Here is a 16731-nt window from a genome sequence, read left to right on the forward strand (position 1 = left end):
ATTTATATGGAAAATTTTTATTCTTCACAGCATTTTACACTTAGAAAGCATTCAATGCTTAGTTATTTAAACTAAATAAAGGTACAGAAAACGTGTTTACAATGTTAAATTTCCCAAAGAGTAACTTAAAACTAATTACACTGATGAACAGGAGCAGCACAACTTGACCATCTGATTCAGGTAGGCATAATGTGTCCTATGCCTGTGAGGCATCAATTAAGAGACATTACTAGATTATCTTATCACTATACACAGGATCATTGCTTCCTAACACAGCAGGAAAACTCAAATGGAGAAAAATATAAGCAAACATTAACTCACTAAAATTCTGTGTTACCCACTGAAAGAACTGTGACCCACTAAAATATGGCATGAGGAAATTTTGCTACCACAATTGAGGAAAAAAAATTAGTTCTTAGTAAAGGACCACAGATTAGAAACTTGAAAATGACAGTGAAAAACCACTCATGTTTCTCCCCCATCCTTAGGATGGCATCAGAAATTCTAAGTAAGAGACTAAGTTAGGACTTCCTGTGGGCGGGGGTTTACCCACCCTCACTGGAAAGAGAATGGAATGCAGGTTTTACTTGTTCTGGTCAAAACTCTGAGCTCCACTTTCCCCATCTCCAACACTGCTTTCAAATAATTAAAACTTTAGCCATATGGTCAATTCCTTGGAATAAAGAAGAGAAGCACAGAAGCAGAAACAAAGCAAAGAAGAGAAAAAGAATGAAAGTACAGAATTCCTTTTGTATGCTATAATTCACTTACATATGAACTATTTGATAAGAGTTTTTTGCAAAGCTGAGAGAACGAGGAAATAGAAAGTTTTTATTCCCTTCTAAAAGAAAAATTCCTAATCTACTTTTGTGATTGTCTTAATTTCCTATTCAATGAATTGTACTAATATTGTTATTGTATTAACACTCAAATTAACAAGTGCTAATCCTGTCTAAACACTAGCAAACTCTAATGGATTGAAATTAACTCACAAACAGCTTTCCTGTGATGAGACAAGACTTGGCGCAGGTGTTCCCTTCCACTTAACCCATATCATATGGAAACAGAATCCCTTCTGGAAACTTATATTGTATGGGTAGAATGCTGGAGGAATTGAATTTAAAAAGTGAGGTGTGTGTAGGGAGTGTGTGGAATCATCGAAGAAAAATCCTAGCACGAATCCCATTTCAACAGAATGAGAAATACTGATTAAATTATCTAAAATTCCTGGGGAATCCCAACAAAACACCTAAAATTTTGTAATCTGAGGGTAACAATAAATGCCTATATTTTAAAAGGAAAATAATGATGCGTGCATTTCAAAGTGATGCTGTATGCTCTCACATTTTTTAGTGATTTATTATCTGGCAGTTCTGGCTGCCAGGTTACCCACCTTCTTTGGGAATCTACCTACCTCCTCTATCCACCCACAGCCTGAAGAGGACTCTAGGCTCTCTCCTTAGGACACACCTACACACAGAGCATAAACAGAGAATGGAAAGCATGCAAGGCCTCCACACGCCTAAGCTCCTGTCTCCTTCACTTAGCCTCCACAGCCCATCACAATTAGCCTTAAACCCTAGCTAAATTTTCCCGCAGCCCTGTCAAATAAGATGGGAGGAACTCAGACAGGAGGAGAGAATTAGAGATATCCATGTTTCTTTTTATTCAAGTCAAAATCAGTTCTACTCTTTTAGTTCTTCTGGAAAGATTACAGAGTAGCCTCTCCATATCCATTTAAGCAACAACAACAACAAGCCATAATCCGGATCCATGACGAGCTCCAGAGAAGCATTCCAGGTTCCTATGAGATCAAGACCTTGAAGTTCAAGTCACTGGTATCCCAATTCCATCACACGAAAGACAGTTAAACCCTCAGCATGATTTTGTACTTATTCCATCCAATTTAGCATAACAAAGACTAGGATTGATTGTCTCATCTCAAGTTTAAAGTAAACGGATTAGAGAGTCCTAATCCCATCTGAAGTTGTTTTGGAAGACAGTTTCAAAGACTGTCCACCCACGAACTATGTTCTCCTTAGAGGCATACACCCTCCCCAAGTTTCCACAGCTGTCAAGGCACAGAACCTTCGCTGGTCCCTCGTCAAGCTCTCAAATGAGGCGGACAGTGTTACTCAGGACCATCAGGGGGCTTGGCAGACAGATTGTCTACTCTTGCCTCGGACTTCGATACATAGGACCTGGCAACCTGAATACCCAATTCGCAGGGGATCCCCAAATCTGTCTGGTCAGACTCAGCAGGTGAGCCAAGGCAACTAGACGTGACGTCAGAGGCGATTAACTCCGCACGTCACCCCGACGTAAGCCTCTCATCTGGTGGGACGTCCCGTCCCGGGAGCTAAAAACTCCGGCGACTTTGGGCCCCGCCCCTGAGGGAAACTGGAGGGCGGCCAATGAGGGCGGCTCTGCGGGGAAAGAGACCAATGAGGAGGAGCCGGGGCGGGGCTTGGGACCGAGGGTGGGGCGGGTGTCGGCTGTGGCAGCCCGAAGTCTGGCTGCGCGCAGTCTATGACAGTACGTCAGCAGCGGGATGGCCGTAGCTGTGGCGGCGGCTGCAGGAGCCCAAGCAGCCGCGGCCGCAGTGGAGGCTAGAGCCGGAGCGGCGTCGGCGGTGGCACCCCGGGAAGTTTAAGATGGCGGCGGGGGGGGCGGCGGGCCTGCGGGAGGAGCAGCGCTACGGGCTGTCCTGCGGGCGGCTGGGGCAAGACAACATCACTGTCCTGCATGTGAAGCTTACCGAGACGGCGATCCGGGCGCTCGAGACTTACCAGAGCCACAAGGTGAGCGAGCGGCCCGGCCGGCCGGGATCCGGGCGGCGGCGGGCACCCCTCGCCGTCCGGCCGTGCTTCCGTGCCCGGGCACCTGGCGCGGGGCCGGTCGAGCCTTGGCTCGCCACGGCTGCCGTCAGCGCCTGCGGCGGCGGGGCCGGACCGAACCGGGGCAGGGTCGCTGCCGCCGGGCTCCGGGGCCGGCGGGGCGGCGGGGGGCGCTGGGACGGTGGCTAGCGGACGGGCGGCCCCTGGCGGCGGGGCCGAGGCAGCCTCCGCCCGGTCCGGGCTGGGCTGCTTTTGCGGGACTTTCCGACGGCGCCCGCGGGTTTCCCGGCCAGATGGGTCCCGGAGAGGGCGAGAGGTCCCCGGAGATAGGAGTGGGCCGGGCCACGCTGTCCATGGTGGGGTGGGGTTGTGGGGCGCGCGCGGAGAACCAGTAAAGAACCGGAGCGCCCGTGCGCACCCGCTGTCCGCGCTTTCGGGGTCCACGGTTGCTCCGTCCCCCGAGACCGGATCGCCGGCTATCCGCGTCTGGTTGTGTGTGTGGTTGGGGCGGTAGGGGGGTAAATGACACAAGCTCGGGGGGCCTGGGGAAGACCGGCGCTTGTCTGGAGAGGCGGGGCGTAGGCTGCGTGCTCGCCCCGACCGCGCTCCGAGTGCGGGGTCGGGGGACACCTTGCGCTCGCTCGCCGGGACTCGGGGTCTCCCAGCCAGCGCCTGCGTTCCCGGCGCCCGGCGATCCCCGGGAAGCCCGCACCGCAGGCAGACACGCACCCACACCGGTGCCAGAGCAGGACCCGGGGCTCTGGGGAAAGGACTTCTCGGAAGCTCAGCGTCTACCCGAAAGACGCACAGTGTCCCGGACGGACTCTGGAGTTTTTAGAAGAGGGGCTTAGCCTGACAGAGAAGGGGAGAGGGGCAGAGAGAAAAGTAGGGTGGAGTAGAATGAGCGTACAGTTCAGGGCACCTACTCCTGCCTCTGCCCTGCGTTCCCGAGAGAGCGAGCTGCGGCCATACCCTTCTCTAGGACAGAGAAGCTCCGCACACAGACGCGGCCCAGTACAAAGCCAGAAACGCTTTCACGTTGATGAGGGGGTAGGGAGGAAGAGAAACGTACCAAGAAGAAACATTGACAGCCGTTTATGCACACATAGTAGGGAGGAGAGAGAGGGGGGGAGGGAGAGGGAGAGGGAGAGAAAGTGAGAGAGAGGAGGGGGGTACACTGCGGAGTGCAGGATAGGTTACCATATGGGGAACCAATAACGATGTGCTCCCAAGATGAGACACACTTAGAGGGAAATGTAATCCACAGAGCATCCTGACAAATAGCCCAGTCCATACCAAGAAACGTGCTCTAACTGGTCTCATGAAACAGGCTCAGAGGGGCAGACGTCACTACACGCAGGCTCCCATATTTATTCAGATAAAAGTAGAGGAAAAGAAAAACACACACACACACACACACACACACACACACACACATCTGTTGAGCTCCCACTAGTGCCAGGCACTTAAAGTGCATACTGAGAAAACAGCCTGAAGCAAAACCTCCTCAGAGAGGTATAAACCTGGGTCAGCAGAGGTTAAAGCTTCTTAAACACACACACACACACACACACACACACACACCCCTCTCACATAAGAGGGTATGTTCAGGAGATTCAGAAGTTAACTGTTAGGAGGGCATTCAGAAGAATTGGGTGGACACACTAGAACACATGTGTTTTGGCCAAAGAAGCATATGGTACAAAGCACTCACCAACTTTGTGGGTGGGAGGCTAAAAGGACAACAGAGAGAAGTGCTTATATGGGGAGAGAGATATCTAACTGCACATAACGAAATGCTTGAGAAAGAACTTGAAATGTGACTGGGAGAGCTCTCTATAGCCAGCAGTACAGCTGCAGTGGGAAACAAGAAAAACAAAACTGGGTGCCAGTTTTCACTCCCAGACAGGTGCACCTGCAGTGAAGGCACCAGAGAGCTGGTGGGAGGCGCTTGTGAGGGAAGCCAGATACAGACGTAGAGGAACCCTAGGAGATAGGGGAGAGAAACTCCGCCCTGCTAGATGGAGAGATAAGCTTCCCTGTTTGTAGGAAAGGGTGGGGAAGAATGACAGTGGAGGAAAAGATAGATCAGGGGATAGAAAAAGAAGACGGTAGAAGGAGGCCAGTCTCCAGTCAGAAACAGATCTAGTGGCCAGAGAAAGACTGACATAGGTGATGCAAAGGCATCACTGGAAATGGTAGTTCAGCTAGCCACCTTGGGAAACAAGGAAATGAAACAGGTGAGCAGTCAGGTTGCTACCATATACTGGGGTGAGGTCACTTGGAGAAGGGAGATGTTTCTTAGGATGAATAAAATGACAAGTGATGCCCCCAATATTCACTGATGTGTTTGACCTCTGAGGTACAAGAAGATGCTTTGTTTTCTTCCCAGTGTGTATTCTTAATTCCTGCCTCCTGTACTCTAGTGTTTTCATATTTGGGATTAGGATCAAAGTTCTTAAAGCTCTGATGTTTATGTACCAGTTTCTTCCAGAAAACAAAATCATTTTCTTTTTCTCAAACCACCGCATAGGTCTTGATTTTATTTTAAGTTCTTAATGTACTGAAAGAGAGATAAAATGGCATTGTTTGCTATTCACTTCCATTGCCTATTACTATCATTAGCGTTTCCCTATCTAGGCATGCAAATGAATGGATCTGGTCAATTTGTACAAAGGGAATAAAGGGAAAGGAAATGACATTTTCCAAGTCCCTAAGCTCTGCTGAAGTGTGGAGTCTTAGGATTCCCTTTTCTCAAAAATAAAACAAAACCAAACACACAACTGGTGGAAGGAGCAAGAACACAATTGGAGTGAGAGATTGAATAAGCTGACTTGGCCTTTCTAGTTGAATACTGACTTGTTTCTCATTTCACCAACTCCTGTGCTCAGGCCTTACTGTCACTTGACCAACAGAAATACCTCTTAAGGGATTGGAAAAGCAAGCAAAAATTAGGATGAAAATGTCAAGCCTAATCAATAAAAAGTGAGAAGAGGTCAAGAAATGAGGGATTGGTTGGCAGGGTGGGATGACTTTGTTACTTATTCTAGGATCCTCTGGTATTTTGCCAAGCCGCTCACTGAGGCCCTTGGGGCCTTTTCTCCTGGTTCAGCCAGACCAGGACTTCCCATGGGCCCTGGTGAGAGTGATCTTTTTCACTATCAGTAGTAGGGCTGCAGTTTGGAAATATATTGGTAGGTGTTGATAATTGGGAAATGTTTCTAATGCTTAACTTTGCTCTCTCTGGAGGAAAAAGAAAAAACCTTTTTATTTCTCATATAAAACTTACATCATTCCTATGTTAGTATAGGAGAATGCTTGATGCTGATGACAAATGGCTTCCAAGTGGCTTCACAATACAAAGTGGATGACTAGTACTCTTTCTTGTAATGACTTTCTAGGTGCAGAAATTTCAACAAGTTCATTTGCTAAATGAAGTATCAGAGAAGTGTTTTTTTTTAAATAAGTCCAGTATATCTTTTATGTTTCACACTTTTTATATCTTGAGAAATTTTTATTAGAGGATACTAATTTTACAAATGAGTTTCATTGTACTATTTTCTTAGCATATTTGCATATCCTATGCTTGGAGCAAATTCACTCCCTCTATTGCTACAGATAATTTTTCTCATGTTATCCATTTGATTTTTTTTATTTATCCACTTAAGTTAGGGCTTCACAGAAGTGAATTCAGGAACTTAAGCCCTAGCTATGGCTTAAGTATAATAAATTATTAGGGTGTTCATGGAAGGAGAAGCTTCAAAAATACGGATATTTCTTTTTTTTCTCCCAAATCACAAGTTCCCCCAATGTTTCAGAAAACAAACATGACTTGTATTATTTAAGCTTTCTACTTTTCAGATTTTGGCATCTTCTGTAAGTGGACAGGGGGACATTTTGAGTCCTGGAATGGAAGTTATGGTTAGAGCAACTATATCCCAAGTGATGTTTTCCATTCATTTTGAATATGGAAAACAGTTTCAAATCAATTCTATAAAATGTTAAATGAAAGGTTATTTTCATTATTTATTTAAAAATTCAAATATGCTAATACGATAGCCTAGGACATTAAGCTTTGAAAAAATACACATAATTTTGAACAAGAGGACAAATTTAATAAAATCACAAATTATAGCTATATATTCTACCTAAATTGGTGTGATCTGCATATGTACTGTATATGTAAATGAACATATATTACTGTAGTTATAACTTCCATTGGATTTTATTTCATCTAAAATTATATTTAAAACTATATTTTGCAATATAGTTTAGGTAATTCCCTTAGTAGTATAAATGGCTTTCTTTTGACATTTAAGTAATGTGTACATAAAATATTAATGAAGTAATGTTTTTAGATTTTTGTCATTGCTGCTACCTAAAGTTTAAAAGGTAATCCACCCATGCTAGTGGCTGAGTCCATGACTCATACCTATGATCGAAGCTATTCTGGAGGCTGAGATCTGGAAAGGGAGTGTTTGAAGCCAGCCCAGGGAGAATAATTTGAGACTTCCACTCCAAAATAACCAGCAAAAAGTTTATCTGGGAGTGAAGTCAAGAGGTAGAATGCTAGCTCGAATGGTAGAGTCTTGAATTAAAAAAAAAAAAATCCAAGGTGGTGTCTCAAATGCTTGCCTAAAACGTCTTGTATGGTTGTGTTTGGATGCTGAGGCTATTTGTTCTCTAGGGATCTTTGAAGATCAGAAAGCAGATGTCCTTATTTGGGATTCTCTTAACACATTCTCCTGCCATTTCTACTGAAATAAATTTTCTTCCCTTGATTAGTGTTACTTGGGAAAATGTTACTGTTTTTTAAAATTATACACATGTATTTTCATTTAATTCTTCACGAAGAACTTAATTTCTGTGTACAAAAAAACTGCTATTTTGTTACAAAACATAAATTATTTCTCTGTGTAGTATGTTACGAGGTTTTTAATCTCTGCCTCTCTAAGTCATGGGGCAGATGTTTCCCCACCTCAGTCTTTCTATCAAGTGAATTCCTCAACATTGGCTTCACTATGGTTTAAGACATAGAAAAGAGCCACCCTGTTTTTTCCTTCTCTTTTTCTTCTAGCCCACAAACAATTGTGCCTGTACATACCTTCAACAATCTCATCTAATAAATACAGAAGACTGTGTTCTCCTCTACCTACCACTTTAGTATCAGACTTGCTAGCACAGCATTGTCATCATTGTCAGACATGTTTATTAAGTCATGAAGTTTGCTAAATCAGATTCCATTTGTCTACTTCAAAAATGCAGCCGTATCTAATTTAAATAGGTTAGCCTGTCTGTCTTTCAGCTTCTTTCTATTAGCCCTCCCTGGCAACATGCTTTTGGTCAGGAAATTCAAGTGCTCTAACCTGCAGTATTTGAACAGTGTATTCTAAGGCCCAGTCACTTGCTCCAAGCCTTGGAGGGTATGTCTCCCTAAGAAAAGTAGTAGCCAGATTGCCTTGAAAGATAGACAGGGAATCTTGGCACCAAAATTGGGAGGAGAAAGAAAGAACATATGTGAAGGATTGGATCATGTTCAAGAAAAGAATTTAAAAGGAAAGGCGTATAGAATTCTTGGAATGATTTCATGGAAGCTTACCAAGGACAATCACCAGATTCAGCCTTTCCATTTGCTCCATTTACACTTGTAAAGAATTACAGAAGCTGTGCTCCTAGGCTTGTTAGGTAACTGGTGAAAAAACCTGGAGAAAGAGGAAAATGACCATCTTAGCTGAGTCAAAGCTGGGTCCCTCAATAATTTGCAGTGACCTTATTCTTTGCCACAAAGAGGTTCAGAAACTGGCACCAGAGTTCATCCAGTCTTATAAGACATTCCACACTGAAGGCAAGCTAAGTTTTACAATAAAGAAAGCAGCATATAATACAACCCATATTAACTGTCTTGCATACCAAAGCTCCATTCAACATTTCCTATGACATGTAAAAATCTAGAAAAGCAGGCCTCAAACAAAATACTGTAAATTAATTACTATATTTCCACAGCTAAATTAATGCTGAAAGACATAAGAATCAGATCAGGTTTACCAAAGACAAGTTCTTTCTGTGGTTATTTTATTCCTCCCCCCCATCTTTACTTCATCTTCTCCTTTTCTTTTTTATTTCTTATATCTTTACCTATCTATAATTTCTGTTGTACTGTTAGGGCTCTTGAGAATCCTATAGAACCTTTAGTTTAAATGTTTCTTCTAAAGCTTTGCCAATAAAGGTAAAATCTACCTTCCATTTCCATTGTTGGTAACTTAAGATAGAGAATTTTATTCTGCTATAAGCTTCTTAAAGATTCATGAATCAAACTAGTACCTTGAATTGACCTCTCTCTATAGTCAGGGCGTTTGGCTACTAGTTAATAGTAATTAGATTGTTAGACAAAGGACATGAACTGCTTTTCTTCTTGAGGAATCTTATGTTACTCATCTAGAAAGCATCCTTGGATTTTTAATAGGAAAGAAAGGCAGATGCAGTTCAAAGCATGTGGGTATATAGGTGGGGAAAATAAAGATGAGTACCACTTTGGCAAGTACTTGTTTAGTGTTTTGTTTAATAAGCAAAAGACTTAAGTTTGATTAGATTTTTTGAATGTAGAGGTATATTTTGCAGCCTGAGGAAGACAGATATATGGAACAGTCTTAGATTGCTTGATGTCTTTTTTTTTCATATGTTTTATTGTAATTATTAGAAGAGTTACATTATATTCACCAGACAGAAGGTACATTACTTCACAAACATTGATACCCTTTCTCATGACTTTGTCCCCATTTCTCTTTCCCCACCACTGCCCCTCATCTTGTTTCCCCCTCCCCCCATCCGATTTCAAATAACCAAATACACATATATACCATATATCAGATAACAAGGTGAAATACTGTAACAATTGCTTGATGTCTTATATTGGATATTTGGATATTTTTTCTTTTCTTTTTGGCCAGTTCTGGGGCTTGTACCCTGGGCCTGAGCACTGTCCTTGGACATTCTCAAGGCTAGCACTCTATCACTTGTGCCACAGCACCACACTGGGCTTTTTCTTTTTTTTATTTTTTGCCAGTCCTGGGCTTGAGCTCAGGGCCTTAGCACTGTCCCTGAACTTTCTCAAGGCTAGAGCTCTACCACTTGAGCCTCAGCACCACTCCGGCTTTTTTGTATGTATGTGGTACCGAGGAATTGAACCAGGCTTTTGTGCATGCTAGGCAAGCACTCTACCACTCTGGCCAAACTCCCAGTCCCAACACACTGGGCTTTTTCTGTGTGTGTGGCACTGAGGAATCAGTGCATGCTAGGAAAGCACTATTCCTGACTCCAATTTTACATATTTTTAAAAGTGAAATTTGAAAAAAATTTTAGGTTGGACAGGGTTTTTTTAGGGTAACAAGCTTCTGTAGATTGCATTGAAGGCCAACAGAGAGCATAGATAATAGATAAACCTGATTTAATTTTCAGATGAAATTCAACATCCATGGTTTCTGTCCCTAGTGACTGCTGAAACTTAAGTATCTCTATGTAACGTAAGCTTATTTAAGCCCATGGATTTCAGAATTATCTATGTGCTAATAACTTTACATTTCAAATTTCATTTAGAAATAAACTAATTCCTAAAGGCCTTGAAGGGATCACCTTTTTTAAAAAAAAAACTTCTACTCAACTCCATTTTTGTTTTGATTGGAGTTTTTTGTTTGCTTTCCTTTCCCTGTTTTGGAATATAATATAAGCACTTCAACTACTTTGAGCTGAATCTTCAGCCCCTGTGATGGTGTTTTGATGTCCTAATTCCTTTTTGAGAGTACCTTAAGAAAAACAAACGAAACAGTCAAGAGTGCATAAAATGCTATGTTTTGAGTGCATAAAATGCTATGTTTTTACACCTTGGAGGTGACCTTAATTTAGGGCGGTTCCACCCAATTGTGAACTCCTGCCAGACGGAGAACCAGGCTCACACTTTCCTGTAAGATTTAACCAGAGAAATGGATATGAATATGCTTATCTGGAACCTAAGTGTTAGTATATTTTAAGATAACAATTTTATTGCTTGTGGCTCCTTTATTAGAAACCACAATGCCTCAAAGAACCAGAAAATGCTTGTGTGTAGTGAAAACTCTGTTGGTTATTTTAAGATTTTTTTCTCTTTAATAAAAGATTCAGAGGTGAGAACCAGAGTTAAAACTGTGAAATATACAGTTGATCATTGAGCAAAACTATTTATCTTCTGAAGTGTGCCAGACATTAGATGAGATATTAGAGATAAAGGTGGATAGTCTGCCACCAAAACAGAGATTTTTTTTTTTTGGATGCTGATAACTTCCACCAGTAATCCTAGATAGTCAAGAGGCTGAGGCCTGGAGGACATGGGTTTGAAGTCTGTGAAAGAGAGTACATTTCCCAATAACCAAGAAAATGACAGGCTGAATATGTGACTCAAGTGGTAGAATACCTTCCCTGAGCAAGAAAGCCCAAGTTAGAGCAAGTGGCCTCGAGTTGAAGTTTGGGTACTGACACCAAACAAACTGAAACAACAACAAAGAGAAGTAAGAAAAATAGAAACAGGTAAACGGGTGAAAAATAAAAACAAAAAAAAACAAAATGCTCAGGAGAAACATCTAGAAAGAAAAAGATTATATTTGAGGATAAATAATACCTTTACTTGCCATCATTCACCCAGCTGTTTTCATAGTATCTAATTACAAAATCCTTGATAAGTACACCTGAACAGGTGCTGTTCCTAATCATCTCTCTTCCTATCTTACCATAGTTAGTGGAACTCTAATAAAATGTGTATTTCATCATGTTGATTATTAGATCTTATTAGAAACATCTTTCCACCTTTCCCCCTATCCCTCTTTGCTCTGACATATTCTGCTTAGCTTGGCCACTAGATATTGATGATCCCAGCTCCCTTGTCTTTACTGTATTTCTTTACTATCTGATATCTGCTTGCATGAATTTAAATGTCACCTATATATTAATGACTTGAAAATGTTTACCTCAGATCAAACCTTTTCAACTATGACCACTTATTTTCAACATACCCTGCCTTCATCGAAGTTTAATAGGCATCTTAAACTTACAGCCAAACAAAGCATACTCTTAAGCCCATACCATTTGAAGGTTCTCCATCTTAGTGACAGCACAGTTGAGTTGTGAAGAATTGACAAGATCAAATGTATCCATCAGCAAGTTGTGTCAATTTTAAAAATATCTAGAATGTAAGCCCAGAGATTACCACTCTTCCAGTCCCAATCACCAAACAATCCCTTCACAATCACTGCCCTGGACACCCAACTGGCTTTCAAGTCCCCACTCCCCCACCTTCCACAGTTTATGCACCAGTGCCAGAGTGATCTTGAAACCACAAGATGATTATGAAGTTTCCAAGTATATAGTTTCCTAATGATTTCCTTTGTAACAATTGACTTAGATGCTACAGTTTATCAAGTTGTAATTTTAAAACATATTCTCTCTTTGAATCCCAGTAGTTGATCTCCTACCTCGAAAGTGCTAAGGCTCTGAGTTCAAACTCTTCAGAGACCACACAAGAAAGAACTAAAGAAAGAAAGAAGAAAGAGAAAAGAAGGGAGGGAGAGTGAAAGAGGGAAGGAGGGAGGAAGGGAAAGAAAAGAAAGAAAAAACACTTCTTCCTTTTCATAACACTTGTAGATGGTTAGTTCAAGGACTAAAACAGTTATACTACTAATAGAATCTTTTGACCACCTTTATTGTTTTTTGAAGCCTTTAAGGAGTTTCCCTAGCTTTTTCCAATCTACCCTTGTGCTTCTTGGGTGTAGATACCAGATCATTAGCTAACTTATGCCTCTTCCTGTGCAGTTAAACCCTAAAGTTACTTAATTTTCAAAAAACTACTTGGTGTAAATGTTTAAAGCTAAAAAGCAAAGTTTCAAGTTCTTCTACCCAGACTCACTTCCAATGAGAATGTCCTCCCAAAGATAAAATTTATTTTAAAACATATCACATCATATTTGGTCATCTATAATTGATTTGTAAAATTGGCTTGCTTTTTCAAGTATATTTTTAAGTAAATATTGAGTCTAGGTCTCCACCTTAAGCAAGACTAAAGACTTAACATGCTTGAGGTATTTCCTTAGAATGTTTTTTACTTTTGGAACTTACTCTTTGTAGCTGCCCTACTGTTGCAGAAGTCAGATGTATGAGTAATTAGAGTTCTGTGGGAGCAGTTTGCTACACTTTAGAACCAGTAAGAGAGAACGGTAGGCCTCTGTGGGTGGTGGGATATGTAAAGTGGTATCTGAGAGAGATTGTACTAGCCATTTGAATGTTTTGGATGTTCTTGAAAAAAGACAGGTATTAACCTGGATGCCAGGTCAAGGGGCCTTCAAAGGAGACTAAGAGCTTAATTTGAGGGCATCTGGGACAGACTGGCTAGAGCTGATGACGGATAGTCCTAAAGCCTGGATATAATTTTGTCTTTGGTTCTTGATACTTAACTGTCTGTACATCTTACTGTTCTTCTTTTCTGAATGTCTGCTGGTCCACCGTCTCTTGTTGGCCTCTGACTCACATAGACTAATTTAGACCTTTCTTTAACTCCAGTATTTCCAAAGCATCACCTGGAGTAGTGTTCAAGCTACTTTCCCTGCCACCACTCCATCTTTCTCCATCTTATTTATATATAGCTGAAAGAACTCCTCTCCCACACCCATTTTGGGAGTTGTTCATCACATTTCACACAAGGCTTTACAGCTCATCATTGACTGAGTAAGAAGAGTAATTTCACAAGATAAGCAATTTGGGCAAAGTCCTGAGGTGTGAAACTTAAATAAACATTGTATTTATTCTGTAACAGAAAAAGTAAAACCAGAGAATTTGTGGAGTACAGGAGAGCTTAGGCAAGAATGTGGAGGTATAGTTTCTACCCATTGTGTTAGGTCTCAGTGTGAAAGAATGTCATATACACACAGACCTGCCCTATGCTCACATGGTACCCATTGTTACCTTCCTTGCTTGTTACTCAAGGAGCTGTTTTTCCTAATCTGCTACTCAAGATCTACTTTTTCAACTTGCCTAGTATCTATTCTTACTCATATTCTTTTTTCCCTTTTGAGAATCCATACGGCATTTCCTGATAGTGCTTAGCCTCGTGCTTCATCATTCTCAAGCTTTCCCCAACTAATTGGTGAACTCTGGTCTGAGGGATTAAGCCCTCACACTCTCATATCTCCTGCAGCACATATGTGTGGAGCACAAGGTAGTACAAACGAAGTAGCAAGGCAAAATAGGCAGGTTCAGCCCAGAATTCTGTGTACAGTATCATTAATAATGGAGTTCAAGGACTGAAAATGGAGGATGGATACAGTACATAATTTCCAAGGCTTGTTCTGGGTTTGAAATTCTATAATTATAGTAATATGGAATTGAATGTGGTGGGAAAAGAAACTAAATTAACCAAGATTGTTAGCCTGAAAAACCAAGAAGATAGAAATGCCATTACCAGAAAAGTAGGAAAGAGGTGCCAGTGTCATCAGGGAGGTTGCAAATGTGGGAGTTTTTTAGTATTTGCCAGTCAATGAAAGTTTGCTGCCTATCAGGGGGTGGGGAGGAAAAGCAGGGAGAAGGAGAAGGAGAAAGTCTGTGAGTTTGTGTGCATAGAGGGCTTGGGCACTGTCTCTGAGCTTTTCTTGAATAAGGCTGGCACTCTACCACTTGAGCCACAGCTCCACTTCCAGCTTTTTGCTGGACTCACAGACTTTCATGCTTGCATTGACTTTGATCCTCAGGTCTCAGACTCCTGAGTGGCTATAAACCACTGAAGCTTGGCTTTTATTGAGAGTTTTTAATGCCAAGTGTCCTGTAGTCAGAAGTAAATAACAGTTTGGGAAATGCAAATTGAGGAATGAAGAGATTCTGTCATCAAACAGGTACTGGCTTTTTCCCTCAAGGCTGAAGCTCTATTATTTTAGCCACGCCAATTCAGCTTTTTGGTGGTTAATTGTCAATGAGTCTCATGGACTTTTCCTGCTCTGGATAGTGTCATTAGGCCCTGTTGGGTTTTGGTTGTCGCTGTTTGTTTGTATTTTAGCTCAAAAGCTAAAAATAAAACCTGCGATGAAAAAGCTGGGGAGCACTGGTGTACTGGTGTATCTAAGTACAAGGAAGAGCTAGTATGTGGTGTCATTTGGTGGGGGGAGGAGTGTGCATTTATTTGACACAGAAGAGTTGATAAACTTGAATTGGAGAATTTTTCAGTTCTAAAGGTGAGCTGAAGGCAGTGTGTGAGTAGTAAGGAAACCAAGTGTAATCAGCCTTCAGTATTATAATTTGAAGGGTAATTGAAGAGGCAGGGCTGGATGGACTTCCACTCAAAGACAGTTTCTCTTAAAGAAGCACTAACCTTTTCTTCCTCTTCCTTCTTTTGTTTATTAAATCCTGATTGACTTTTTTTGTTTTGTGCCAGTAATTGGGCTTGATTGAACTCAAGGACTGGCTCAGATCATGATTAGAACACTACCACTTGAAAGCCACTTCTGAATTGGAGATGAGTCTGCACTGGCTGGCTTCCAATAGGATCCTTAGATCTCAGCCTCCTGAGTAGCTAAGATTCTAGGTGTAAGAGTTGTTGTAAGCTGGCAGTGAGCTTTTAGCCTGCATAGAAGTTTTGGGAAGTAATTGGAACTTGTAGTTGTTATGATGTGGTATGGATGAGAACAGAAGTGCTGTTTTCCTTCCTTGCTTCCTTCCTTCCTTGCTTCCTTCCTTCCTTGCTTCCTTCTTTTCTTTCCTTCCCTCTTTCTTTCTTTCTTTCTTTCTTTCTTTCTTTCTTTCTTTCTTTCTTTCTTTCTTTCTTTCTTTCGAGCTTCACACTCTCACTTGGCCTTTTCACTCATTGCTGGCTCATTTGAACTATGCAACCAGCCCCGTATTTTGGCAGGTTAATTGGAGGTAGAGTTTGTGGATTTTCCTACCCAAACTGATTTTAAACTGTGATCCTCAACCCTCGGCCTTCTGAGTAGTTAGGATTACAGGCATGAGCCCCCAGCACTTGGCATTGCTTTCCTTTTTTATACATTACACTTGCATTTACTATTAAATGCTACTCTCTCCTGGTGAGAAGTTCATGAGGAAAACCAGTAATTTTTTGATGCCCAAGTAAAAATTGTCTTATAGCAGGATATCTATGGCTCCTGCCTATAATTCTACCTATTCTGGAGGCTGAGATATGGAGGAACAAGATTCAAGCAGCAAAATCTGTGAAATCCAAGATAGCTGGCAAAAAAGGAGTTTTGCAGGCATGGCTCAAGTGGTAGATTACCAGCCAAGCAAGTCTGAAACCCTTAGTTCAAACTCCAATGCTCCTTAAAAATTAAAAAAATAAATAAATAAAAAGAGGAAATGTGAGCAAATAAAAAGTTATAATTGACTTAACTATCTTAAATTTTTGTTTTTCTTGCAGTCTATTATATTTTTCAAAGTTCTTTTCTCTTTTCCTACCCCTATGAAAAGAAAGAATTTTTAATATAAAATTGAATTAGTACACTAATTTTGTTTTGGGATTTGGGTTTTTTTTTCTAATCTTGTCAAGAGCATTACTAGTTACACTGCAAATGCATATCTTTTAGTTGTGTGGTTCAGAGAAATGTACACCGTTCATCAAGCCTTCTTCAATTAATGTGCTTGCAAAAGAACTCATAAAAGGAGATTTTTACATATGGCACTGAGCAAATGCATAGAGTTAAAAGTGTAATTTCATTTCTATGTTATGGTAAACTAAGATTTACCTCTTGTGTTTCTTTTAACAGAATTTAATTCCTTTTCGACCTTCCATTCAGTTCCAAGGGCTTCAAGGGGTAAGTACTCTTGCTGGTTTGGCAAAAAATAAATCTAATATTACTCTTATATGCTATAAAACTGA

General features: G+C 41.4%; 1 protein-coding gene across 1 annotated transcript in view; it reads left to right on the forward strand.

Annotated features, from left to right (window-relative positions):
* The first annotated feature begins 2489 nt into the window (after positions 1–2489).
* Ell2 (elongation factor for RNA polymerase II 2) overlaps positions 2490–16731 on the forward strand; it is a 73237-nt gene continuing 58995 nt past the window's right edge. The window contains exons 1-2 of the mRNA XM_090331602.1: positions 2490–2801; positions 16619–16666. Of these exons, the coding sequence (XP_090187728.1) occupies positions 2655–2801; positions 16619–16666 (195 nt within the window). The 5' untranslated portion in view covers positions 2490–2654. The remainder of the gene's footprint in view (positions 2802–16618; positions 16667–16731) is intronic.

This window comes from Megascapheus bottae, chromosome 4 (genome assembly GCF_031878675.1).
Source record: "Megascapheus bottae isolate mThoBot1 chromosome 4, mThoBot2.hap1, whole genome shotgun sequence".
Taxonomy (NCBI): Eukaryota; Metazoa; Chordata; class Mammalia; order Rodentia; family Geomyidae; genus Megascapheus; species Megascapheus bottae.